We start from the raw sequence: 27,734 nt of genomic DNA on the forward strand, positions 1-27,734 counted from the left end.
TCACTGTGAACAAATTCACCGATCATCCCCTGTGCTAACACAGCTGTGGAGCCATTCCCTGTGTTTCAGGCAGGGTGGGATATTATTCCTCCCAGAGCTTTGAAAGTTAAGAGACAAAACTGTGCCTTCAAGGATCTCCTCAGAGCAATAATGAATTGAAGCTTGAACATGTCAAAAAGGCCATTTTTTATGTGTTTTCTTAGGTGAGTTGGATGTCTGGGGACACTTCAGATTCAAGTAGGCTCAGGAAATCAATGGGAGTTCAGCACCTGCCTTATCCAGGCTCTCTCGAAGATCCCAGGGGAAGCTCAACCACAAAACATGAATCTTTGAGAGCAGAAATTATCCCAGAACAATACTTTTATTTCAGCCATCATGGGGAGCTCTTCCAGACCCATCACAATCCGTATGCAAAGATGTAAGTGACACTGGCCAGGACACCCAGCGACATCACTCCGTGGCTGCTGTGCCGGCTGTTGACTCCATTCACATTGCACAAGGGTTTCTCACAGCAGGAAACATTCTGGGAGCTCTGGGTTTGTTGCTGACCTGTTGCTGGACACGTTGCAGAACACATCTTGGAGATGAGGTATTTAGGCTTGTTGGGCTCTAGTGCAGGAAAAAAAAGGGGGGGGGGAGAAGAAAAAGGAGGATGAAAAAGCATTGTTTAAATATTTTTATGGCTAGATCTGTTTTGGTGAGTAAAGGAAGGGCAGGCTTTAATGCTCAAGGCAAATTTCATGGAATTAATCATAGAATCATGGAGTGGTTTGGGTTGGAAGGGAGCTTCAAGTTCATCCATGGGCAGGGACACCTCCCACCAGACCAGATTACTCAGAGCTCCATCCAGCCTGGCCTTGGACACTTCCAGGGATGGGGCATCCACAGTTTCATACAATCCTAGAACTGGTAAGGTTTGGAAAGGCCTTTAAGATCATCAAGTCCAACCAGGACTTCTCTGGGCTCCATGTTTTGTCAGTCCTAAAGTGGAATTAGCACCTGTGGGTGGCTTTCAGTTCCAGCTGCCTGAAGTGATGCTCAGGCTGGGTCATTCCCACCAGGATGGTTTTTCCTACAACATAAACCCAAGGGGAATGTTCTGCATGACCTGAGATTTGGCATAAGAGCATGTGGAGGTCTTTGAGGGCACAGAGCCCCCAGGACAGACCTGAAGGATTGTGCTTGGCATAGGGAGTCAGCCATGGTGAGGTTTGGCCAAAACCCTTCTCAAAACAACTCTGGGAGTGGAACATGCACAGATCCAGGTGTGAATCCACTCCCTGGTGCTGCTCTGTGTGTCCTCAGCATTTCCCCAATTCCCAGCAGGAATATCAAGTGTCTCTGGACACTGCAGTAAGGAACCACAAGGTCAATGTCTCCTAAAAGTTGGCCGTCAAGGCCTGTTGTTCCCATAGTGGGATGAAATCCCATTCCTGGGACTGCTCTCCTACAAAACAAACAAGGTGTTGTTCCCAAACCTACTTGTCCCGACGTCCTTCCGGATGGTCACACAGTGTTTCTCCTCCTTGGCACACATGGAAATGGTCAAACAGTCCTTGTTGGACTCCTGTTCTTGGCAGGTGTAGCACATGAATGGATAAACTGGGGGGGGAAAAAAAGGGAAAAAGCACATTACAAGGTTTAAAAACCACAAAAGCTCCAGTGCAGAGATATCCATTTTCCTCGATACAGTCTGAGGAATGTTTTTGTGGGAATGACCAGTGACTTTCTTTATCCCCTGACCCGTGGCAGCAGCGCTAAATCCCTCTCTGTCTCCTCTGGCTCAGGCTGCGAAGTGTTATCGATCTGCTTGCAATCCCTGGGAGCAGGAGATGTGAGTGGAATTCAAGGATTTGGGGGCTTTTGTGATGGAGATTATTGCTGAGCCATAGTGGCTCTGTCCTGAGGGCTCGGCCACGGGAATTACCAATTACTGCTCAGGGTTTCTCCTGGGCAGGGCTTGGCAGGGAGAATTTAAAGATGCCTGGAGCATTTTGAGGAGGTGGACAATGCCCAGTGTCCTACTTCTCTTTAGTCTGGCTCAGAGACTGCTGTCACATCTCTTTTTTTGTGCTTGAACGTCTCTGAACTGGACTAACCTCAGTTCTAGGAAGTCTGATGAGAGCCCTCAGATGCTCTGTGAAACTTCTGTTTTTAGCATAAAATAGGGAATGAATGGAAAATCTTAACCAAAAGCTTGGTTGAAGTGCTAAAGACAGATTTGGTGAGATAATTCATACATCTGCAACAGTGGCAGTTGACTGGCAGGAAGGTCACGCAGTGATGAGTTGTGTTTCCTGTCAAAAATCTCTGTTCCTGCCCTCAAAACCAGAACATGGTAGGAAAGACCTCTGGAAAGCCTCTTGGAAGAAGTAAAAAGAGGAAGAAGAGCAAAACCACAGCCTGGGTGATAAAACATCCCAAAATATGTGCAGAGCACTCTCCACCCAGGCAGATTGAAAGGTTTTATGGTGGTTGGGTTCTGAGTTCGTGAAATCATCCAGAGCGAAGTGTGAGGTTTTGTGGTTGAGTTTCTTTAAATACACGGCTAATTTTTGGAGGGAAACAATCCCAAATGCTGGCTGATTTCCTGCTGAGTCTGGGGACAGTCTGTCACTTTGGAAAGGGCAAAAACAACTAAAGGACACGTCCCTGTGAGCACAGCTTTGCCTGATAAGAAGTTGGCAGTGAGGGAGCGGAAGGACAGTGAAGGTCACACCATGAAACGAGAAGTTTCTGATAGAAGGAAAGGAAAAAGTCATCAACTGTTGATCCTGTGTGGCTTTCTTGCTTCATTCACCTCTGAAAGAAGTTGAATTTTCATGTACAGAGTAGAGGAGATTCAGTGAGGTTTTAAGGAATTTTTGACACAACCTTGAATGATGTTATTCACGAGCGAGCCCAGGAAACACGAGCTGGTGAAAATGCCAGGGAATGGTTGCAAAGCCAGACATGAAAACACCCTCAGAGGGCGATTCCCAATGATTATTGGTCAAACCAACTGGAGCAATGGAAGAAATTCTTCCCTGTGAGGGTGGTGAGGCCCTGGCACAGGTTGCCCAGAGAAGCTGTGGCTGCCCGTGGATCCCTGGAAGTGTTCCAGGCCAGGTTGGATGGGATAGTGGAAGGTGTCCCTGCCCATGGCAGGGGCTGGAATGAGCTGATCTTTAAGATCCCTTCCAAACCACTCCATAATTCTCTGAATTTAAAGGATTTTGATAGATGGATGCAATAAAAGAGTGAAAACAGAGTGAGTGCAATCAGTAAAGAGAAATAAATAAAAATAAAAAAGAGAAATAAATGACTTTTAGATAAAACTGAGACACTTAAATGTAGGGTGACAAACAACGGGATCGGAACCACAGTGACAACAGCAGGAGTCAACAGTGTCACATTCCAGCCATGGAAGCAGACGTCACCCAAGGGGACACGGGCAGAAATGTCATGTGCAAGATATGCAAAGTGGCCTTTCCACCCAGGCAAGGCCTCAGCTGGAACCCCGGTGCCCAAATCTCTCTGTGGCACTTCCAAAACTATGCAGAGCGTTCGGAGAGGGACCAGAGGAGAGGGAGGAGAAAAGGTCACAGGTCTTGGAAATGTGATCTTGTAGAAAAGGTTGGAAGGGTTTAGTTTGTTTGTTGAAAATGAGAATATGCTGAGGAAAGTCACAGGAATCTTCTTCATGCAAGAAAAAATAGGCAGCAAAGAAGAAAGTAATAAAATGTTTTATGTGTCCCATGGTGGGAATATGGGAGAACAGTACAAAAAGAGATGCTGAGAGATCTTAAAGGCTGGCTTAAAACTAAATTCCTAAAGGGATGAGAGTCTCTGAGCAGTTCCAGGCTGTGGAATCTTCCTTGTTGGAAACTTTCAGGGACACCTTAAACAAATATTTGCCTGATTTTGTCCAACATTGCAGCAAGGACTTCATGACCTTAGAGGTCTTTTCCACTCTTAGTGAGTCTGTGATTCTATGAAAAGGATCAAGACCTTTTAGGATTTCTGCTGGACACAAAATATCCGTAACAGTTGAACATGGATGGAAAAGGTGAAAGACCCTCTTTGGTTGGCTGAGAGATCAAGAGTTTTGACCAAAATTTGGTCATTAGGGTCTTGGATGAGACCCAGGATACATAAGAAGGACCGAATGACAGTTTCCACATTTTCCTTTGTCCCAGTTTTAGGCCAGAAAGCTGCAATCTCTTATTTTTGATCTAGGCTGGGCCACAGAAAGGTGCTGTGTAAAAGCCTGTCCTTAAATCCATTGGGAATCTGATGCCAATATAAAGTGTCACCAGTAAGGAATCCCACCATGAACCTGTGCTCCTGGATCTCTGTGAGCTTTCCACTTCATCCTGGGTCACACTGAGAACGTTGCCGTTGAAAATTCTCGTCTGTCGCTATTATGTTGCTTCAACCAGGAATGGTGGGCACAAAATCCATTTTTTTTCCAAGATTGAATAGTCCTTTTCTCACCCCAAAACTGGGCAAAGCTCCTGCTTTTCCAGGCACGCTGGAGAACCATTCCAAAGGATTTAGGAGTAGGGGGTTGATACATCAGCAATAATTGATTAATTAGATGTCTCTTTCTCAACCAGATTCGTATCATGGTTTCTGGGAAACCATCAGGTGTGGGGAAAATTTTGGCACTCCAGTCGTCATTCCCACGTGCCAGGAGTGATGGAGCAACACGTGTGTCTCAATCCCAGAAGGAGGACAACACTCAGCCTTCCCTTTGGGAGCGGGACGCCTTTAACATGAAAAGTTCTTTCGCCTCTGTTGCAGATTTAATCTACAAAAATTCCCACTGTTGCATTTCCTAGGAAGACACGTGGCAAACCACTACAAGGGAGGAAGCAGCAATGCATAAAAGTCTCTAAAATACCCCAAACATGAAATTTTTAAGGAAAAAACCACTTTGTTATGCTTTCTGTCACTTCCAACTTGCCTCCTTTTGGAAGATCCAAAGACTGCTGTGTGGATTTAACCTGGCATCCAGCACCATCAGAGCTCTACCACTGGAAAGAAGAATTAATTCATCAGATTCTTATTTCTGCATCAAATCACTGATTGAGGTGCAAAAGGACATTGGTGACACCATCACAACACTGCCAAGTTGGTGACAGCCCTCTAAAGTGGAAAATTGTCACCATCTTCCCTCTAATCCTTGTCTTAAGTAGGAGCAGCATGAGAGGCTCACCTTGTTCCACACACAGGACAGCAACCAGCAAGGTGACAAGAGGAGTCCTCATCTCCAGCAGATCCTCCCAGCAGGACTGGGAAGCTGTTTGGAGGGCAGGTTTTATACCCCAGCCCAACAGCAGCAGTTTTACAGGTTCCCCATGGCTCGCATGTGGACATGAAATCAACCCAAGGGTGTGGAATGTTCATGTGGGAGTTTTCCATGCTGGAGCCCTTGGAACGGGCTGGCACCTTGGGGAAAAGCCCTTTCAGCCACGCATTTCTTGCTCTTCCGGTTGTGTGAGTGATGGGAAGTTGGGATCTGCTCTCTCCTCCTCTGAATTTCTCCCTTTCCTTCCTTCCAGAGCTGCTGCTCTGATGAAAGCAGAGCCTGGAGGCATGGGGAGATAGTCCTAGGAATGAATTTTCCTAATCCCTTTGCATAGACAGCACGTGATGTTCCAGGGTTTGTACCGTTCATTGGCTTTAATTATCCAACAGCACCAGCCTCAGCCTCTGAGCTGGCCTAAGCTGGTTTAGCTCAAATAAAATCAGTGTGTTTTACACCAAGTTGAATTAGCTAATGGTTGGTTAAACAGAAGATTTTCCTCAAATTTTCATGTCAGCCTTCATTTCTTTATCAATTTTCCCCTGGTTAATCCCTCTACTTGCTCTTTTCCTGCTTGTAATCCTCAAATACCTTGTACAATTTTGATTTAATGAAGTTTTGCTTCTATCCAGGGATTCTTTAGAGGAGCTGCTTTTCTCCACGCCCCACAGTTTCTCGAAATCAGGCCTCTGTTTCCAAGCCCACAAATTGGCACCCTGGAATTGCAGCTCTGCTCTGGAAAGAGCCATCCCTCCGAGTGTCATTTTTTCAATCTCTCCTCTTAAATCAATCCTTTTGCTTTTATTCCTCTGTGTTGCTCCTCTCCTCTGAATTCCTTAAAATCTGTTTCTGGCAGTCTGGGATAGAGACCCTCGTTCAAGATGCATCTTATAAGAGCTTGAGCTGCCAAGTCCACAGAGCTTCTTCTAAAACAAGATTAGTCCTGGAGAGCAGAAAGAAAATATTGTCAAACCCTGCTTTTTCTGGCAATTATGGAATAACTTTGCAGGCAATTCCCTGGATGTAGCCATCAGCAGGGTATTTTTGTCTAATATGAATCATTCCAACACTGGATGATTTCCTGATCCATGTGATTGTCTGACACTTTTTTCAGGCCCTCCTGATCTGTCCTGGGATAACATCATCAGGTGGTGAATTCCAGAGTTGTTCAAGCCCTGTGTCCAAATAGACATTCCCTGGCTTTGGAGGTTGGTGAGGTCAGCGGGGACGTGGTGATGATCAAATCGAGCCTTGTGCTTCACACAGGACAACTTGGTCTTCTGCTGAAGTGTTTTATAAACAGGTTTTTCTTCCTAATTAGTGGGTGTGGCTCCTTGCTGGCGTTTTGCAATGAGGGTGAAAGGAAGGAACCATTTTTTCCCTTATTTTTAGTCTTATTTATCCCATAGACTTGTTGTGTTTATTCCTTTCCCCTTTCATATCCCTGCTCATGTTGATTTCTGAGGAATCATACACTGCGTTGGTTGGAAGGGACCTTAAAAATCACCTTGGCCCAACCCCCTGCCATGGGCAGGGGCACCTTCCACTATCCCAGGTTGCTCCAAGCCCCATCCAGCCTGGCTTTGTTGACTTTTCCAACATCCATTTTATTCCCGCATGAACCTTCTGGGAATAGGATCAGCACAAGTCGATTTTGACTTTGACTTTGACTTGGAAGGAGCAGTGAGGCTAAAACATTCCCAGCACATCCAACAAATATGTACAAAGGAGAGAAATTTGGGTTGGAAATGGGATTTTCTGTGTTTTCTGGGAGCTGTCTCCAGGACATGAGTGTCTTCTTTAGTACTGTGGTTCTAAGGTACCTTGGAATGCTGGAGCATTCCCTCTTCCCAGTGCGTGGAGAGCTGTAAAAGAGATTTATTTCCCAATAGGACAGATTACAAAACTCAAAAGCACTCAGAGGCATCACTCAAGGATCCAGCATGGAGAGGGTGTCTCCTGGTGCCCGGGATTCATGCTTGGAGGAGGGCCTGGAGCAGGGATACCAAGTGAGGAGTAATATTGAGGAAGACAGGAAGAAAAAAAAAAACCCAAGGAAGCTGAGTCACCTCTCTGGAGTAATCTTATCATTATCCTTTTGGGAAAATTAAAGTGGATCTCAAATTGGAGCCATGAGTTGGCAATGGACTCAAACTGGAGCCATGATTTGGCTCCATGACAAATGGAGCAGTCAGCTTTGGGAAAAGGGTTGCTTTTGTCCCTTTCCATGGCTTCCAGAAGATTTTTAGACCCAGTGGGGGCCTTGCTTTGGTCTCTTGCATCCAGCCTGTCTCTTGCTTTGACATTGAGGCACTGTATTGGATCTGGGCAAATAAACAGGGAAAAGGGAGAGAAATTTCATGTCATGAAGGAAAAGGGAGGGGAATTATTCAAGGAGAACTAAAGGCAGCACAGACCCTTCAAAACCAATGGTGGGAAAGCCCTGAGAGAGGGAAAAGAAGGGCCAAAGTTAAAGCACCTCCTGCAGATGCCTCATGTAGGCAGGGAAAGGCCTTCTTGGCTGACCCAGGTTCTGGTGCAGTGAGTCAGAGCTCTGAAAAATGAGTTTTATATAATCCACAGGGAGAGAGAGGCAGTTACCTCCCAGGAGCAATCCCAGCTATTGGAATGAGACTCCCGTCTCCTTCCCAAAAGCCCTCCAGGCATCGCAGATGTCTCTGCTCCTGGGGCAGCTCAGTGCTCCCATGTGAGGAGTGTGGAGCCATGGGAGGCACCAGAAACCCGAGGTGATGGAAGGATTTGGAATTAGGGAGCAGCACCTGGGTGGGAGGTGTCAATCGGGATTTCTCGGGAAGGCTGGCAGAGTCTCCTCTTACACAACATTTCGAGGGGAGGGTTCACTGTGGGAGCTCTCGTGTTTTTAGGACCTCCTGTGCCTCAGGAAAGTTGCTGCTCCCACCTCCAGATAAGGACTTTGGGATGTGGGTCAGCTTTGGAGCACATGGATGCGTTTTGTTGGGCACTAGGGAAAAGCCTATGGGATCAGGGGAAAATCAGGCAAGAAGGAGGTAGCCAGGATGGAGCTGCTCCCTTAGGGATGGCACTTCTGTATTCCCAGAGCTGTTTATAACTTTTCCATGCAACAGCCATAACCAGGGGTGTCCCGCGTGCTTCCATTCCCTTTGCCATGCCAGGATCCTTCCCATCCCAAAACAGAGGCACCTGCCAGGTTCAGGCAGCTCAAGACATGACCTTATTTTAAACCTGGCTGCCAAGGGCAGGTCTGGACTCCCAAGCTCAGCAGAACAAGACCTGAGGCCGTACCAGCCCCATCTTGACCTTTCCCTGTGCCAACCATTGTCCCTAAGGAATCCTAAACCTGTGGATAGCACAGGATGAAGATTATTCCAAATAGTTCAGTTGTTATCCTGTTACAATCAGGGTGTGGGGCAGAATATGGCCAGCCAAGGTCACAGAATTGGTTTGTTCGGGGTTTTTGAATCTGTGTCACTTGAATATCCCTAAATTTGGCAGGAAGGAACACAGGGTGAGGAGAATAAATTGGGCAGATGGATGGAGCCAGTTCAGTTGGGATAGGCAATAAAATCCATGGGAAGAATGGACTCATGGCCAAAATTGAAGTATCCTTGGCCAACCTTGCATTTACATCGAGGAGGAAACAATGAGCTGAGGCAAGGAAATAGAGTTTGGATGGAAAAAGACTTCCTCCAAAGTAAGACTGGAGGAAGAAGCCAACGAGGAAGTCTGGGAGAGAAAAAAGCCAGGGAATGCAGAGCTGGGGTTGGATGTGGGTGGGAGGAAGGTGGGCAGGAAGGGGTAAGAGCAGATGGGAGGAGCTGGAGCCATGAGCCCACGTTTCCTCTGCAAAGCTGTTGTAAAGAATAAAGATGTGGCTGTTCCCGAGCGTTGTGTTTCTTCTGCTCCTGGAAAATACCCGTCGGAATGAGCAGAACATGGAGCTTTGCAAGGAGGCTACAGAGGGAAAACCAGCTGGGTAAGCTGCACCCAACTCATTACCCTGGGAGATCTTCCTCAGGATGATCCCTGTGGAGAGCTCTTTCATCCCAGGAGAAAGGAGTTCAGCCTCCCTGGAAGGGTCGGAGTGAGCAAACCTCTCATTCCTAAGATTATCCACAAGGAGGGTCAGAGCAGGGTAATGAGTCCCTTCAATTTTAACTCGATGAGCTAACATAAAAGATTTATTTGCAGTGTTAATATTTCTTCATAGATGAGTCTGAAAAATTCCAGGTTTCTTTCCAGAAACCATCTGTCTTTTCCTATGATTTTTCTTTAAGCACCACGCAAAATACTTTTCTCCCTTTTCTAAATAATCCTAATGCTTCTAAGGGAATTTCCACTGGAAGATCTTAAACCAGTTTAAAGAAAATTCTCAAAATCCTTTCCCATCAGGCCCTGCCTTGCCCTCTCTGTTTCCTGGAGAGCTCAAGAGCCATTTCCTTCCAGGCAGCTGCCCCAGGAGAGGAATTGAAAGGAAGTCAAATAGAATTTAGTCTATTCCGAAATGGAGTTGCAAAAATGCCATTTCTGCCAGTGCAGAAAAATAAAATCTGGGGAGAGGCTTCCTGAAGTGAATGCAAAGTAATTTTAATATATTTCAGCATTATTCCCATTCAACTTGCAGGCGAACGCCTCCGCTTTTGTCCCATAACATGGATACATCCAGCAGCTACGCCCAATGTGCCACACCACGCAGCCACACAATAGAATAAAATAACACTTTATTGTGCCCAGTTTCTGTTTAACAACTGGAATATTAAAGGCTTTCTCAGAGCAAAATGATACAGGGTGAAAAATGGGTAAAAAATGGCACAAGAGAATGGCGGGGATAAAATGAAAGGCAAAAAATGCACAGAGTTATAAATGCCAAGAGTAGGAGAGATGGTGACCACATGGGGCCATTCTGCATGTGCAGGGCTCCATTCTATCCCTTTCTCTCCCAAACATCATTTGGAGTTGTCACCAGAGCGCGGAAAGAGCAAAAATACCTCTTGATGGGATGTGACCTTCCAGGTAGGAGGCACAGGGCAGCATTCCCACCTTATGGACCGCAGCTTGAACCATGCCATGCAAAGCCAAGCAGCTCCTTCCCTGCAAAAACCCCTCAAAAACCCATCCTGAGGATGCAGGCAAGACTGGCCAGGACCCCCAGGGTGAGGATGGTGGAACTGGTTTTCACGCTGCTGGCCCCACTGATGTTGCACAAGGAGGTCTCGCAGCAGCTGGTTGCGACTCCGGCTATGCCGATGTTCAGGTCAATGGTTGGGCAAAATGCAGAACATTTCTTGGTGATTCGCTGGCTCCGGTCGTTGCCTGGAGTGGGAGGGAGAGAAAACAACAGGAAAAGTCCAGTTTTTCATCTTGGATTTTTTTTTTTTTTGCAGGTTTCAGTCATAGCCTGGCTGTGCAATCCCGCGGGGAATTTGTTATTCTGCACTTGGTGCCATTGGGTTTTCCCTTGGGTTTCATCACATTCCATTATTATATGTGTCTGTGTGACCTATGGACACCACCTCCAGGTCTTACAAATCTTCTGCTAGTTTCAGGGCCAGCTGAGGGCAAGAATTTGGGACTTAGTTGTGCAATGCGAGATTGCAGAACATCAGCACCGTGCCGTGGGATCGCTCCTTCCACAGCATCTGGCCCTTTCCATTTCCACCACCTCGTGGGCATGAACTTGAGCTTGGAGTTGAGACAAGGAGTTTGTGCAGGGATAATAAAAATAATTATTTTTATTCCAAAATCTCCCTGTCCTGAGCGTGTTTAATCATCAGTGTTTAATTTTAATTGAGTTTAAGCAGTATTTTTACAATATGTTGCAACAGACCCAGGCTATGCCGAGTTCCCACCTTCCCAAGATTTGTTCTTTGCATGCTAAAATCCTCACTAATTCCTCCACCGCAGCTCCTGGTGGGAGGAGGCTCAGCTGTCAGCCCCACCTGAGCCCCACCTTGTCCTCAGAGCCTTGGGAAAGCTCCACACTCACCGGTTCCTGTGGTGGAATAGGTTGTCAGACAATACTTCTCATTCTCCGAGCATTTGGTGGTGCTGAGACAATGGATGTTGGAAGTTGCATCTTTGCACGAGAAGCAGGTCAGGGAGAAAGCTGAAAAAGAAGCCCAAAAACATCCATCAGTCACCTCTGGGAATATCCCTAGGAGCACAAAACGGGGTGGATGGAGGATCTGTCAAGCCCAGTGTCCACAGGCCAAAAATTCCTGCCTGGGTTAAACTTGGCCCCAAGGACTCTCCAGGAGCCAGATTAAGCTCAAATCACTGGCAGAGCTGTGATTTGCTCATTAAGGAACATTCAGGGATCTCCCTTATGGGTATTTGGTCGACTGTCCCTCGAATCCATTAAAACATCTGGCATCTCTACTGTGTTTTTGGGAAGAGCAGCCCAGTCTCCCACCACTTGTAGTGTGAAGCTCTTGGGTTTTCTTTCCAACCTGGCTCCTCCAAGCCTCAGTTTCTGGCCACTGGTTGTTGTATGGAGACACTGGACCAGGGAATCTGTGGCTGGCCCATCCCTGGAAGTGTTCAAGGACAGGTTGGCTGAGTCTTGGAGTAACCTGGGACAGTGGAAGGTGTCCCTGCCCGTGGGGGTATTGGAACTAATTGGTTTTTAAGATCCCTTCCAACCCAAACCTTTCTATGATTTGGGATGATTTTCAGAGCTCTCCTGTGTCAGGAGGAAAATCTTGGATCTGTAGAAGGCCAGGCTCAGCAAATCCCTGCCTTGGCTGCAGCAGATTCCTTTTTCCAGCCATCCATGGGTAACAACTTCCTCACTCCACAAAACGTGCACAGCTGGAACACTCTGCATCTGCAAAGTGCTTTGCTAAAATCAGTGAATGAGAACAGCTGGCACTTGACGAGGCTGAAGCATCATTGAGAGCAAAGAGATCCTTGGGGAAGGGTTCTTTGCATGATAAGGGGAATTTCCTCCTCATCCATTTATCTGGCTGCAATGTCACCCTCCAGGGATTAAACTCATCCTCATTTCCAGACTATCCCTGGCTACAGGCAGTTAATGCTCAGCTAATTCTTGCAGCAGCTTTGTCTTTTAGCTTTGCCTTCCTTGCTCTTCATCTTCCTCACTCCTCTCCCTTGCCCAGGCTCCTTTGTCAGCAATGTCCCAGCCTCTCCACTGCCCTTGTTTGACCTTGGACAAGCCCTTCTGGCCCAAACAGGCTCCTTAAGTCTCCTGCCAGCCCAGATCAGGCTCCAGCTCAGTCCATGATGGCACGATCAGTTTTGCTTTTAATTCTCTATTCTTCCTCTGCCTGTGTGGAAACTCTGCCTTCTTTTCCCACTCCAGCCCCTTCTTTTTCCATGGCCTTTCCTCTTGTGGTTCACAGCCCTCACATTCCCTTCTCTTCCTCTGTTGTCCCTCACTGACTGGCATTGAGCAGAGGCCATCAGACAGCACAGATCCCATCTCCCGTGGTCATTCCAAAAGCCTCAGACTTGGCACCCAGCTCTCTTTGACTTCACATCCAGACTATTGCAATTTGCTTCCTGTGACGGTCATTCCCATCTCCAGAACCTTCATTTGTCCTATCTGGCTCTTGCCTTCAATATTGTCCTGACCTTTCAGGCCCAAATTTATTTTTTGAAGTCTAATTCCTTTAGATTGCCCCTGTCCAAAGTGCTTGGATTCATTCTCTTTTCACGTGCAAATTCTACACAGGAATATTTCAGCTCCACCCCAGCAGGAACCACCCTTTCCTCACAGAAACACTGAGCCTCCAAACTGGATCTTCCAGACACAGAACTCACTTTAATCCTTAATAAACGCAGCATCTTTAATCCAAGCCCATTCCCAGAAAAACTTCCTGAATCAGTGCAGGAAGCAGTGGAGCTGGTTATGTGCCCAATTCCTGTTTCATCCCAACCGCCCAAAGCTCCTAATTTCAGAGTCCAGTTGCCCTGGGAGCCTTCTTGGCAGGAGAAGGGGGAAGCACCATCCAAGGGGGAATTTTCCAACCTCTCTCCATGCTCCAGAGGTTTCTGACTCACTATTTAATGCAGGACTCTGGGGTTGGCTCTTAAACTGGCACACCCTGAAGTCAGGGAGGACAATTTTGGTCAAACCATTGAAAAACACTTTAATTTTATTTAATTTCTTGGCGCATCTGTTGCAACGAGAGCTGAGAGGGGTAGGGAATTTTATTTCTTCCAGATGCAAACCCAGAGTTAATCCAGGCTGCCTTCGGATGTCGCCACAGTCACCAAGATTTTTGCTCTAACTGAAGAGAAACATTCCTCAAGGAATTTGCTGTCTCACTCCATGATCTTTTTAAAAAATGGGAGTAAAGCTGCAGGAAAAGATCCTTTTATTGGCCTTAACATCCTCAACTTGAGCACAATTTCAAGTTTCAAGCCTGTGAAATCCAACAATAGGAATACTTCCATCCTCAAATTAAGTGGGAGCCAAAGAGATCTGTTAGACCAGGGCCAGAATGGCCAGGAATTTGCAGGTCAAATCCTGGGAAAAATTCTGTTTGCAAACAGGCAAAAGCCCCCCAGGCTGAGGGAATCAACCATTCCCCTAAAACAGAGGGATGATCCAGGCTGCACCCTCTGTTCCCTGCCTGACACAAAGCACAAGGTGTGGTCCTTGGCAGAGTCCAGCCAGAAAAATTGAGGTGCAGGTTCCCAGTGCTCTCCCAAAAAATCCCCCAGGTAATTATCAGAATGAGAATGGGACTCTGCATGTCCATCCCAAACCTGGGATCAACTGGGAATCATGGAATCATTAAGGCTGGAAAAGACCTCCAAGATCATCGAGTCCAGGTTCACCACTAAACCCTGGCTCTGAGCACCACATCCACGTGTTTTCTGAACACTTCCATGGATGTGATTCCACCGCTTCCCTGAGCAGCCTGGATGCTTGAGCACCCTTTCAGGGATGAAATTTTTCCTAATAGATCAGAGTCCAGGATCTTAGAGGTCTTTTCCAACCTTAGGGAATCTGTGATCAGCAAAGTTGCACCTGGAAGCAACAAGGAAAAGCTGGGAGCCAGAACTGCACCTTCTTGTGGCTCAACCATCTCTGTTAATTCAGGTAATGATGGTTTGAGGTGCAGCCAATAAAAAGTGAGTTAAAAAGTAAATAAATCAGGCTGTGGTGTCAAATCTGGAGTTTTACTGCACATATTGCCCCATCCCTGCCCTGGATATCCCTCATGGATATCCCTATTCCCATGGAGCTGCCCTGAGGGCTCTCAGCTGCCGCTGAGCTATTCCAGGGGCTGGGCTGGCTCTGCAGGAATCATCTGAGGCAGGAATCTCACCCCCCCCCCCCCCCCCCTTCATCATCCCTTCATCTTCTGGTTGGGATAAATCCCCTGTCTCCTTATTCTGGAATAACTCCTTCATGACCCTTCAGCTTCACCCTCTACGCTGCAAAATCCTGGAATATCAAAGCCATGCCCCAGCTCTGGGAGGGTTCAGTGCAAAGCAATCCTTTCGGAACTCACCACTTTCCATGCACAGGGCGACGCCGAGCACGACCAGGAGGAAAAGCTTCATCCTTTAGAGGTCTGGCAGCCTCCAAAATAAGCAGGACTCAGGCAGGGCAGGTTTTATACCTCTGCAGTGTTTGCTTTGATCCGGAGATAATAACCAGAGGCTGCTGTGTCAGATGATGGATAATTGGGAGCAGCGTGTCCGGGCTTGTACGGAGAAGGGCGTTTTTTTGGAGAGCTGGAGGGGAGTGTGTTTTCCCCTAGAACTTCTCCTTTTCATGGTTGTTTCACAATGCAGCTGCTCCAGCTGACGTGAACTCTGCAACTGTTTCTAATTCTGGAGAAGTGAGGGGGAAAGCAAAACACAAAAACAAAGCAATTTCCCTGGAAAATAAGATTTTCCTTTCCAGGTCTCAGAGCAGGCTGCATCCCCCAAGATCATGTCCTTTCACATATGGAAATGATGGAATTTAAATTTAAAATTGAATTTGGGATGGAAACTTCTCCCAAATGTCTCCCAGGATTGTCAAGACAGTGAGATCAGAAGAGCAGAATCCTTCCTCTGCTTTTCATAGGGGACCAGGCATCATTTTCTGCCTCCTGTTTAAGGCAGCAGTTCAAAATCAGAAGTGGTTCTGGGATATTTTTTATGAGGAGAAAATGTTATCTTATTAGAAAATAAAATCCACAGAGTAAATAAAAATGACAATTTATGTTAAAAAATAGAAATAACACCCACTCCCATGGCATGGAACAAGCTGGGAATTTTTTACTAATTCACCAGAAAAAATAAATGTCAGGGAGGAAAACACAAACCAACTAAAGCACGGAGAAGGAGGGGTTGGCTGAGCAACGATCTCAACTCATTAAGTCTTCAGAAAAAGAGAATTTGTGAAATGCCAGACAGGAGTATTCCATCGGATTCCCAGATTGTGCTCTTTATTCCTCCTTCTTTTTTCCTTTAGATCGTCTTTCATCCAATCTCCCTGTATAAAATCAGAACCTTTCCCATCTTCTTGGGATCGTTGTTGTTTTTCCCTCCCACCATTGCCTTTCTGCCATCAAGTCATGGGAACAGAGGCAACAATCCCGGGAAAGGTCCAGCTGGATCTTCTCGCGTGACCCTTGGAGCTGTGGGAGATGCCCCAAAGCTTCTGCCAGCGCCTCTGCCCCTTGCTGCTCTCCATCTGCTTTATTCCCTTTTTCCTTATCTCCAACTTGCTCAGATTCCCATCTCGATGGAATATTTTGGGCTTCCAACGTGACCCACTTCCAGCCATCACCTCACCAGGAAAGCACGCCGGGTTCCTGACGTGAAGTCAGTTTTTCCAACACCTCCAAACTGGACTTATAAACATTGTCCCTCTGGAGCCCTGCATGAGTAAGGTGAGGAAATTCTGGCTTTCCCAATAGGCAGAGCACGAAACTCAGTTGGAACAGAGGTGGCAATTACCCAAAAAAGCTCCGAGGAGGGGCGAGGTTTGGCTCCCTCAGCCTCCTCAAGGCACCCGCCAGGAGGAAAACAAAGCTCCCTCCATGCCAGCGCAAAATATTGCGAAATGTTTTATTTTCCCCAAGCCAGAATAGATTTAATGAGTTTTTAGTGGTAAATCCATGTTTGTCGGGGCCTATCTGGAGGGCTCCAATCCCAAGGAGGTGCTGTTCTGTTCCAGAGCCAGCCTACGTTGGGATTTATCTCCAACAGCATCCTCTGTCAGGTTCAGAAATAGCAGCTCAGGCGCTGCTTTTTTTTCCCCTTCCCTCAAACTCTCATCCATGCCAAACCCTAAAATATCCCCTGTCTCCTGCAAGCTGCTGAGATTTGGAGAAGGCAAGACTGGATTTCTTAAAGGCTTTATTGTAGGATTCCTGACAGATTTTCCGTGAGATATTCCTGAAATCTTCCAGCTGGTCCCATATGGCCCTCTGATATTTTGTCCCTCGCCAGAGCCAGGTGACAGAATGAAAGGAGCCCATGTGGGCAGGAAGGACACAGAGGACGCGAGAAGAACCAAGGCAAAGGAGAAGATTAAATCCCAGTTTACAAGAATTTGGAATTCATGAAATTCAGGGAGATTCTGGAAAGAGTAGCAGGGGATTTAACGGGAGGTGAAAGTGGAAGGTGAGGTGGAAAGATTTATTTCCCTTGACAATGAAGTGGAGAAGGAAAAGAGAATGTTTTGCTTATCTTGTTCTAAATCTGGTTGAAATTGTCACATGAGAAGGGCAAACAATTGTTTATTTTGGGGGGAAAATGTGATTTTCATCGAACAAGTGCTGTAATGCAAAAGTAGCTGTGAAATTCAGATGTTGTTACTAAATGTGGAATTTTGAGTTGGCCAAAAGCTTTGAGAAGCGTCTCAGAAATGATTGTGATTAACATAAAGTGATGGGAAAAGCGATTAAAAAAAAGTGCAAAGCCCCAAGTTTCTGGGGAAATATTCCCCACAGAAATTCTACAACACTTCCACTTCAGTTATCCCACTGAAATAAATTCCAGAACACCCTTCTTGACCAGAAATTAAATCTTTATAAGATGACTAAACCTAATCCCTTCTTTACAACCTTAACCCAGCACTGCGGTTTCTCCCCTTGCACAGAAACACGTGGAATTTGCAGTGCTGTTGGAATAGGATTCCCCTAAAATCCAGCACAGGATTGTCCTCAAATCTATCACAGGATTGCCCTCAAATCCAGCACAAGATTCCCCTCAAATCCAGAGCAGGATTCCCCTCAAATAAAACCGGGCTGGAGGCCTTTTTTCCAGGTGCCTCTATAAAAACCTTCCCAAAATTCAGTGCTGCACTTTTAAGCTGGGAATCCCGCACTCCCCAGCTCCAAGATTATTTTATTTGCCTGTTTTAGCTGTAGTTCTGCTCCTCCAAGAGCAGAAGGGAATCTCCATCCCAAGAGCTGTAGTGGATCTCCATCCCATCTCCTCCATCCCCAATCCTGGAAATGCAGCAGAAACCCTGGAAAGGGACGGAGCAGAGACCTCCCAACCAACTCAGACACCATCACCTTTCCCAGGCTCTTCCTGCCCATTTCCCACAGGAAAATCAGGAGCAATCATTCAGCAGCATCTCCAAGCAGGCACCGGCGTGGCCTTTCCGTGAGGACAGATTCCAGCAGCGTTTTCCTTACCTTGGACATCTCCAGCATCTTGGGGTGAGACCTTTACCTGTTTTAAAAGCTGGAACAACCCACCTTGCAGAGATCCCAGGAGAACTTCCCGGTGCAAATTCCTGCAGGACCAAATTCCTGGTCCTGTCTCAGCATCTACAAAACAATTCCCACTGTTGTCTGCAATGGGAATAACACAAACATCTCTGACCTTTCCAGACTGACACCGTTCCTTATCTCTGAGGGGTCTGGGAGACCATCAAGCTCTGTGGAGTGTCTGGAGCTGCTGGATGGAAGAAAGTTGGGAAAGGCCTGGAGAAGTCTTCCAAGTGCTAAAAAGAGGAATTCAATGTGAAGCCAAGCTGATTTCTCAGGCTGGTCCTGGTGTGGATACAACAAACACACTCTAGAATAACACAAATCTTTATTTTTCCTGACAGTTATCACACACGTGCTATCAAAAGAGCTTTTCCAGGGAAAAATTAATATAAAACAACAGGGGGAAAAATAGGAGCTACACTGCCATGTCACGTTGGGATCTGAAGCAGTGTCTGGGAATAAAACGGGGTCGCTGTTGGGAACATTTGGCTGAGGTTTCTCACTTGGGGAATACCTTGTGGCTTCTCGGGTGGTCACATCTTCTGCCACCCCTGATCACAATCCTGCCCTGAGGACACAGATCAAACTTCCCACGATTCCCAGCAGGATCACGGCGTAGTTGATCCGGATGCTGTTGGCGCCGCTGAAGTTGCACAGGGAGGTGCTGCAGCACTTGGTGGAATAAGCGGCCATCCCGAAGTCCACGTTGGTCTCAGGACAGTCCACAGAGCATTTCTTGGTGATGCGGTGTCCTATATCCTTGCCTGGGTGGAGAAGGGATAAGAAAGGAGATCTGGGATTTAGGATTCTTCTGGAAGAGCTGAGCAGAGGAGGTGGATTTGCAATTTGCCTAATTTTCCTCACAGCAATTAAAGCTCACAGGGGGTTTGATGGGGCTGGGTGTGAATCCACAATCCCTAGATAAAATGTGGGACACTGGAAAGTCCTTGATGGAAACCCACACCAGCCTAAATCGCTGGTCTGGTTGCCCAGGTGGTAGCCAGTCAAAGGTTGGCCTTGAGATCTTGGAGGTCTTTCCCAACCTAAATGATTCTGTGATTCCTGTAGGACAGCAATTCCAATGCATTCCCAGATTTTAAAATCCTGTTCTTGACACCCAACCCCTTTCCATTCTCTATCCCAAAACATCTCAGATCAAACACCAGAGGCTGCTCCTGAAATCTGGGTGCTCCAGCCAGCCCTTCCACAAGGTGGTGAGGGCCTGGCACAGGTTTTCCAGAGAAGCTGTGGCTGCCCCATCCCTGGAAGTGTCCAAGGCCAGGCTGGAGCAACCTGGTCTAGTGGGAGGAGGAGTCCCTGGAACGAGGTGATCCTGAAGGTCCCTTCTACCTCAAAGAGATATTTGAGGTATCTCCAAGATGCACAGCGAGGGATTCACACCCATCACATTGGGACCCTTAAACCTCAGAATCATCCTTTCCAATAAAACCAAACAATTCCCTAAAACAAAATTCCCCAGCAATGTCTCTAGAGGAAAAAAAATCCAATTTCTGGGACTCACCAAAGCCAACAGAGCTGTACGTGGTCGTGCAGTATTTCTCATGGTCCTCACACTTGTAGGTTTTCAAGCAGTTCCAGTTGGAATGTTCATTGTCACAGGTGTAGCAAAACAGGGAGGAAGCTGGAAAAAACACCCACGACACAGATTAGTGGTTCCCAGCAGTTGCCTCCTGGGAAAAAAGGTGCCAAAAGCCTTGGAAAATACAAAGGGAAGAGTCTGGTGTGAACAACTTTTCACAGCAAGGGAAATAAGTTTGGGTTGGATTAATGGAGCTGAGGAAGCAAAGATAGAAAACAAACCAAGTTTTCTTCCTGGACTGGAGATTTTAGGTGGTTAAATTTACATTTTTCAGCCTGAGCAGCATTTTCAGGTGGTTTTTTCTTCTCCCCAGGATCCACGTTGGCCTTGTTGAAAACCAACCTCCAAAAGCAAAGTCTGGCAAGGAGAGGAGGAACTGGTCCAATTCTAGAGCTCAGTTTTAAATGTTTTCCCTCTACAGCTGCAAAACCCTGCCCATACATGAATTAATTAATGAGTAATGATACCCCTGGGAGCCAAATTACTGAGGCACCACAATAAAGGGAGTTCCCTGGGAGAGGCTGTCCTGGACAATGGATGGATTATTCCTATCAGGACCTGGAACAACATGTTCTCCATGGAATTTTTTCCTCAGTGCCGAGCCAGGTTTATCACTGAGCCAGAAGAAAGTGGGATATTGCTGGGCACAACTGAAGTAAATTTAATCAAACTTCCAGGCTGGCCATTAGAACACAGATGTGCCTTCTCGTTCCCTGGAGGTGGATTCACAATTGGTGGAAGTTATTTCCCTCCTGCCCAAAATTCCAAGGAATGCTCCTCATTTCGGGGCAGGGGTAACAGAGGCAGCTGGGCTGCTCTCAGGAAATCCTGCTCCATTGTCACCAGCGGTGAAGAGCTCTTGGCTAAAGATGAACAAAAATTACAAACCAGCAAGGGGTCTCCATGAGGCTGAGATTTCCCTGGTTCTGTTTTTCCCGACTTTCTCAGCCTGGGAAGGCTCTTTTTGCACAGAACAGCCCCTTCCAATTGAACTTGGGCTTGTTTTTAGCAAGGAATCCCTTCCCAGTGACCCTCCAAAGTTTGTTCTTGATTCAAGCTCTTGTCTGAGGTTGCGTCTGCCCATGACACTTGGTTAAACAATTCCAGAAGCAGTTTTAAAAGAGAGTTGAAATCCCTTTTAGTCTCTAACTATCCCAAGCAGGAGGAAAAAAAGCCTCCCCTCTGTGATCTGGGGAGCTCTGGGTGTCTCAGCGCAGGACTGACATGCTCTGAAACCTTCCCAGATGCTTCAAGGAAAGTTGGATGGGGCTTGGAACAACCTGGGATAGTGGAAAGTGCCCTGCCCATGGCAGGGGGTGGAACAGGAAGATCTTTAAGGTCCTTTCCAATCCAAACCATTTTATCATTTGCTGATTCTCTGCTCCTTTCCAGTGCCAGGTGTTGCAAGCTCAGGTGTTCTGCATAGCAGGAGGTAAAATCAGCCTTGTTGCAAACCAGATTTAAGTTCTCCTTCTCATCTCTCACTATTTCTCCATCACTTGGGAATTTTCAGCCTCCCACCTCTCCTCTGCAGGTTCCCTGACCCGAGCTGGGGGCTCCTGTTCTTTTGCAGGCAAAGAAAAACCCAGACCTGGCAAGAATTATTGCGTTTTACAGACTCCGGAGCGCTCCCTGATCTGTTTTTCTGCCAAATTTCCCAAACCACTTCCTGCTGCAGATGGAGCCAAGTCCTCAGCACGTGCCTGAGAGCAACTGAAAGCACTGATGTTCCCTAAGTGATCCAAGGAAAATCCCTTCCAGCCAGGAAACAATAACAGCTTGAGCCATTAGAGCTGCTCTAAAGCCTTTCCTGCGTCTTCCCTCCACCCTCCATTAGCTGGAGCTTTGCAAATGCAGCCAGAAATAACCCTAACGGTGCAAACTCTGCTCCTCGGGCTGGCAAATCCATGCCCAGAGCCAATATTTCCCAACTGGATATTCCCCCACAATTATCCAGGTAGGGCTGCACCTCCTTTTAAAGAGGACAAGAGCAGAGCGTTGTGCATCCCATTCCAAATACTCCCAGGCACTTAACAGCTCTTCCAATTTAGGAGCAAAGAGCTCTGAGGCCTCCAAATATCTGCCAGCAGCCTTGCTACTTAATGGGAATTGTGGGGAATAAAGTGAAGCGCTGGCAGGAGATGTGGTGCCAAGACCAGCCACGCTTTCGTCCACAACAGCTCCTCAAGTTTCATTCAGGAACAAAAACCAAACCAAAGGCAAAAACTCTGAGCCCTGCTTGATTCCTGTCAGCGTTTTTCAGGTCGTGTCTTCAGCTCTGAGTGGTTGGAGGTGGATATCTGAGGGTGTGAGAAACCAGAATTCTTCTCCTCTGGGTTACAGAGAACCCACCCAGGAGTGAAGACTCAACCACACCAAATATTTCTCGCCGTGGCTGACACCGAAAAAACCCCACCAAGACCTCAGCAGCTGCAACAAAAGCTGCCAAACCCTCTTGTCCCTCCTCTATCTCCTTGTTTTTCCTCTCCTCTGGCTCTCCCAGCCTCCGGAGCTCCTTACCTTGCTGGGCACACAGCACTGCAGCCAGCAGGGCGACCAGAAAAGCCTTCATGGTTGGTCCTTGTGCCCTCAGAGCCAGAGCAGTGGGGGAAGATGCACCCCAGGAAGGTTTTATACCGGCACGGGCTCCTCTCTGGCTTCCTTTGATTGCAGTAATTTGAGGTTTGGGCAGTGCCAGCACCCAAGATGTGATCAGTGCTGGGTGTGTTTGTGCGTAGCAGCCTATTATGAGGCTGCAGATAGCAATGTTTTTTTACCTCCCCTTCTCATCCCATCTTTTTTTCCGAGGCCTACTCCTGTCTGCATTGCTAATTTGGGGAGCAATTTAGCTGATCCAAACACGGGAGTCCCTTCTTGGGCTGAGCCACGAAACCTGGAGCGAGTCAGAGGCAGTCGTGCCTGGCTGGGGTGGCTCCTTGCTTGCTGGCACCCTCCATCCTTTCTCTCTGCCATGGAATGGGAGCTTAATATCTCTGGGAAGTGGGAGAGGAGGCAAGGAAAGATTTCTGGATTGTCCAGAGCCATTCGGAATTATCTCACTTGTGCAAAATGCTTTAAGCAGGAAACAGCAGCGTTCCTACAATCATGGAATCATGGAAAGGTTTGGGCTGAAAGGGACCTTAAAGATCCTCTTGTTCCCCCGCTGATCCCGCTCTTTGTGCCTGGAGATGTCACTCAGAGGCTCCCATGGTCGGACAGGGATGGGATCCCTGTTTTGTTCTTCTGTCCTCCAGAACCACCCAGGGTTTCCAGGTGACAATGTTTGTTGCTCTCTTGAGACCAGCTCTGGACTCTGTCAGGTTTTTCCAGTCCCCCGTGACCTTTCCAGTCTTTCTGGGCTCCCTCCTTCTGCTCCCACAACACCTCTTGACTCAGGGTGCAGAAGAGCCAAATGACTCAGGGTGCAGGAGAGGCGCAAAGTGCATGGAAACACCTGCAGGAGTTAAAAATCGACAAATGGGAGTGAAAATGACAGAGAAATAAAAGAAATCCTGGTCCAAAAGTCTTGGCAGGACCCTTTAGAGAGAGAAATGACCAAGGGGAGCTCAGGGTCAAGGTTTGTAAGGTCCCAAATGGTGTGGGAACAGAAGAAAGAACATCCAGGTACTCTTTGTTTTCCCCAAATGAATCACAGAACCACGGGATACCTTGAGTTGGGAGGGAGCCAAAAGGATCAATGAGTCCAGCTCCTGCCCTGCACAGGACACCCCAAAAAATCCCACTGAGAGCTTTTTCCAAGCTCTTCTGGAACTCTGGCAGTCTTGGAGCTGTGATTACTTCCCTGGGGAACCTGGGAAGTCTCTTCATAGTCTCTTCCTGGGCCCACCTGCCTGCAAAATCCTGGAAAGCTGGACCCATTCCCAACCCCTTTTATGAGTTTTTTTTTGCTTCCAATCATTTTTTCTTTGCCCAATTCCTCCTTTTCTGCAGCAGCTTCAACCCTCAGTGATTCTGTCTCAGCGTCCAGAGGGTGGAGGGGATGAGCCCCCAGTGTTCCAAGTTTTCCATCCTTCCCTCTGGTCTGACCTTGAGCAAGAATCTTGAACAATTTCATCCTTTGGGGAGGATGCGAAAGGCCCACGTGACAGATAATGCAGCAACAAGATTTCAGAAATAATCTGGGGAAAAAAAAAAATTCTCTCTGAGCAAGATTCCTTATAAATACAGGCATGAAAAACATCAGGCAGGAAACGGGATCTGCTGGAGCGGGGAGGGAAAAAACAGGTATTAATCCACATGTTTGTTTAATGTATAACACCAGGGCTGTCTCAGGCAGCTGGAAAAATGGAAAATGAAACTTCCCTTCCATCCCATCAAAAATCCCAAAATGAAAATGAATTATTGCCCCAAATCCAGCTCATCTCGGAGCCAATCGAGCAGAAAAATGCAGCTCCTCAGCGGGAAGAGGGAACAAGGCTTGAACACAGCCCACAACAAGCAAGGAGAAAAGCTTTGGAATTAAAACAAATAAATGAGCAGTAAATAAATGAGGCTGTTAAAGCGAAGTGCAGCTGAATAGAAAAAAATGTCAAGTGAGAAATGGGCTGTGGGAAGTGGGAATGTGAGAGAGCTTTTAAATAGATTAGAGAGAGGGGAGGTTAATAATAATAATAATAATAAACAAGATTAATATTTCACACAGAAGTGGAAAGAGAGAAGGAGGGAGAGGGGAAATATTGGTGCAAAGCAAAATAATTCAAGGCAAGCACACAAAGCTTGGGGGGAAATAATTAAGGACAGGCAGAGTGAGGGAAAGGAATAAGATGGGATGGGAGGGAAGTCCCTTCTATGTGGAAAATGTCCATTTTCTTATGTGCAGGTCCTGTTCAGGTGCTAAAAACAGCCCTTCAAGGGGCTGGGAAACTGCAGAACTCCCCAAATCCCAGTTTAACCAAACACTGGGGGCTCTTGTGCAACCTGGATGGGGAAAGGATCCAGGGCATCACCTGACCTCTATCCCAGTGTCCCTGGAGGAGGCTGCCAAGGCTTTGGGAGGCACCCCAGGCTCTGGCCAGGTCCCAAATCCACACTATTCTTAGGCCCTGTTGGCATTGCAGTCACGCCCAGGGCCACTGCAAGGGCTCTGGGCTCCAACCAGCACCATGGCACTGGGGGGAACAGTGCCTTTGGAAGCAGAATCCAGTTTTTCCAAGCAAAGGGTGAAAAGAGATGGAAGAAAATCCAGGGCAAAGAGAACGGAGGGAGTGTGAGTGCAGATGGTGCCAGGAGAACACAGCGGGGAGGTGTTAAAACCATTTCCCAGGGGCGTAAAAAAAGCAGGGTGAGGGGAGGGCAGCAGGGTGACTCTTGCAGCAGAAACTGGGCCAGGTGGGTGTCACCTGATGGGTGTCACCCAGTGAGTGTCACAAAGGGAATTAAACAGTTAACAGGGCCTGGGAGTTTTAGGAAAAAGAAACCTTCACCCACTTGGGGCTTGGCAGCCACAGAGGGTGTTTGTGCCAGACTTTGGGAATGCCTTGTGCAAGGCCAGGCCTTTTTGTGTAACTGGAGTCAGACAAAGCGTGGTTTCAATCCGGGATGGAGGGATGGGATGGAGGCAGATCCAGAGGAGTTTAAATGTCAACACTTCCCACTTTCTCCCCTTTTTTCTCTCTGGAGGGTGGCTCCAATCTCAGCTCCCCTCAATGGTGCAGGGAGGAACCTCTGCTTCAGCGCAGGGTTGGGAAGCGCAGCCTCAAAAGGGAAGGGAGAGGCCATGGATAAGGTGGGAAGACATCGATGGTGCTCCTCATGTCCCTGAGTCACTCAGATGGTGCAAGAGGTCCAGCCTGACTCCAGACAACACCAGGCTGATCTGGTTTTGTCCTCTCCTCCTTCTTTGGAGGCTCAACAGAGGCCAGGTTGCTTCACCTGGACCTGCAATGGGTTTGATGAAGGAGGAGAAGGGGGAAATCACGGGATCCAGAAATCCCTGGGAAAAAGGAAAAGCCAAGAAGTGACATTTTGCCTTTTCCACCTAAGGCCTGCTGCAGGCAGCCTGCTCCGTTCCTCCCTTTCCCAAAGCACACCTGGCACAGCTGTTCTGGCAGGCTCCAAACAACAGGACACAGCTCCTCAGGTCATTCCCAGGGCAGAGGCTACCAAACTTCCAGCTGGGAAGGACAGGAGTAGCCCAAATCCACCATGTGTGGCTGAAATACAAAGTGATCCAGGTGGACTTCAAGGCCAGGTTGGATGGAGCTTGGAGCAGCATGAGGTAATAGGAGACATCCCTGCCCATGGCTGGGGTTGGAATGAGATGGTCTTTAAGATCCCTTTCAACCCCAAACATTCCATGATTCTGTGACTTCCAACTCAGCAGCTGTGACGGTCACCAGGAGCCTTCCTGTTGATCTCAAGAGTTGAGGAACTTGAGTCCTTTGGTGCTGCAGCCAACAGGGAACCGAAGCCATTTCATCACATTCCCTCAACCTCCAAGATCCTAAGGGATACTTCAGCCCCATCAGCTTGGAGCGACATCAAACAGCACCATCATGCCCGGAGTCAACCTCCATGATTCACACCCCCACCAAAATCCGGATGGAAAGGCCAGATCCTGACTCTGTCATCAAACAGGGCACCAACGCCACCCAAGGCGTTGGGCCACCAACATGGCTTGGGCACACCCCAGCCTGGACGGTGCCCTGGCATGGGGCTGCTCCTTGGAAGCCACTTGGATGTAACCACCCTGTTTGTGGAGGAAAGGGAGTTACGGACGTGAATCACCCTCCTCAGAGCCAGGGCCAAGGTTTGTTATTCGGTGGTGGCATCTCCACAGCCAGGAATGGGAAGGTTGGAGACCTGCGGGGTCTGAGGCGAAAAGGGCAGAGAAGAGGGTGGTAGGGAACAGAAAGAAAAGAAGAAAAGAGAGGAGAAAAATCTAGTATCCTCTTGGAATTTCCAAAAAAGAATTCATTCCAGTCCCCCTCAAGGAGGGCACCACTGGCTGCAACAATATTTGGGAAGAAATAACCCCTCTCCCTGACAAATCCCACATCTGCCATTTTTTTTTCACTGAAAGTGGAAATTTCCTCTTGTCCAATCCAACCCTCCTGATCCTGTTTCATAACACGAGGAGTCAACATGCAGGAGCTAAAATGGGATCATCCCCTGCACCACATGATCCCACAGGCCCTGACAAGATCTGATCCCTCTTTGGAAATCTTGGCCTGTGATAGGAATCTCAACCATGCCAGGACAAATAATTACGGAAAGATGACCAAAATCTTTGCCATGGAATATTTTGGCCGGGGTTTGAAGAAGACAAGTAGGTGACAGCTGCTGTGTTTGTCTTCACAACATCTCTGTGAGCACTGTGGGGGTTCTGTGTTTATTTTGTGGGTGTTTTTAAATTAAACTCCAAGATCCAGGATGGTGTAGGGAGCTGTCACCAGAACCTGCCAGGCTGGTGTGACACAGCTTTGGTGGCATTTTGAGGACATCCCCGGGTGTCTGCAGGGCCTCCAAGACAGCTTCAGTCATCTGCATTTTGGGTCATCTTCCATAAGAACCAACATTTTCCATATCTACTCATTTCAATGTGCTTTGGGTTCCTGACTCATCTCTTCCACGATGGGTGTTCCAGGCATGGAAGTGATCCTCTGCACTGGAGCCAAGAGCTGGAATTTCCAAGCTTAGGTGAAAGCTGGGAATCAAAAGAGATAAATAAGTTTTTTTTATGTGTGGAAAATGTAGGATGAGCTCCATAGAAAATCTGTCTGCTCTTCATGGAATCACAGAATTGTTTGGATTGGAAGGGAATTTAAAGATCATTGAATTCCAGCTCCCTGCCATGGGCAGGCACACCTCCCACTATCCCAGGTTGCTCCAAGCCCCGTCCAACCTGTCCTGGAACACTTCCAGGGATGGAGCAGCCACAGCTTCTCTGGGCAACCTGTGCCAGGGCCTCCCCACCCTCCCAGGGAGGAATTCCTTCCCAATATCCCATCTAAATCCACCCTTTTCCAGTTTTAATCCACTCCCCCTCACCCTATCGCTACTCTTCATTTGTTTTAACTTCTCTGGGTCGGGTTTTTTCTCAAGAAGATCCCAAGTGAGACCAGAAAAATCCAATGAGAATGGAAAAAACTCAGCCCATGTGTGGGAAGATCTGGATGCTCCGGTTTCT

The 27,734-nt window shown here is 47.5% G+C and overlaps 3 protein-coding genes across 4 annotated transcripts; all 3 read right to left on the reverse strand.

The window, feature by feature from the left end:
• Positions 1-342: 342 nt before the first annotated feature.
• On the reverse strand, positions 343-5,414 carry LOC104692602 (lymphocyte antigen 6E-like). Of its 2 annotated transcripts, none has more exons than XM_010404681.3 (3): positions 5,201-5,414; positions 1,483-1,602; positions 343-609 (listed from the first exon to the last, which is right to left on the reverse strand). In XM_010404681.3, exons 1-3 carry the CDS (start codon positions 5,250-5,252, stop codon positions 398-400), a joined length of 384 nt encoding a protein of 127 aa, XP_010402983.1. In that variant the 5' UTR covers positions 5,253-5,414; the 3' UTR covers positions 343-397. The 2 variants fall into 2 exon arrangements, with proteins under 2 accessions (XP_010402983.1, XP_019144859.1); XM_019289314.3 differs by lacking the exon at positions 5,201-5,414 and adding an exon at positions 4,312-4,480.
• Positions 5,415-9,994: 4,580 nt separating this feature from the next.
• LOC104692601 (lymphocyte antigen 6E-like) lies at positions 9,995-15,049 on the reverse strand. Its single transcript, XM_010404680.2, has 3 exons — positions 14,776-15,049; positions 11,277-11,396; positions 9,995-10,603 (listed from the first exon to the last, which is right to left on the reverse strand). Exons 1-3 carry the CDS (start codon positions 14,825-14,827, stop codon positions 10,395-10,397), a joined length of 381 nt encoding a protein of 126 aa, XP_010402982.1. The 5' UTR covers positions 14,828-15,049; the 3' UTR covers positions 9,995-10,394.
• A 3,244-nt stretch (positions 15,050-18,293) lies between these two features.
• LOC104692600 (lymphocyte antigen 6E-like) lies at positions 18,294-22,266 on the reverse strand. The gene is made up of 3 exons (XM_010404678.3): positions 22,106-22,266; positions 19,508-19,627; positions 18,294-18,749 (listed from the first exon to the last, which is right to left on the reverse strand). The coding sequence occupies exons 1-3, from the start codon at positions 22,155-22,157 to the stop codon at positions 18,541-18,543; spliced, it is 381 nt and encodes a 126-aa protein (XP_010402980.1). The 5' UTR covers positions 22,158-22,266; the 3' UTR covers positions 18,294-18,540.
• Positions 22,267-27,734: the final 5,468 nt, after the last annotated feature.

This window comes from Corvus cornix, chromosome 2 (genome assembly GCF_000738735.6).
Source record: "Corvus cornix cornix isolate S_Up_H32 chromosome 2, ASM73873v5, whole genome shotgun sequence".
Lineage (NCBI taxonomy): Eukaryota > Metazoa > Chordata > Aves > Passeriformes > Corvidae > Corvus > Corvus cornix.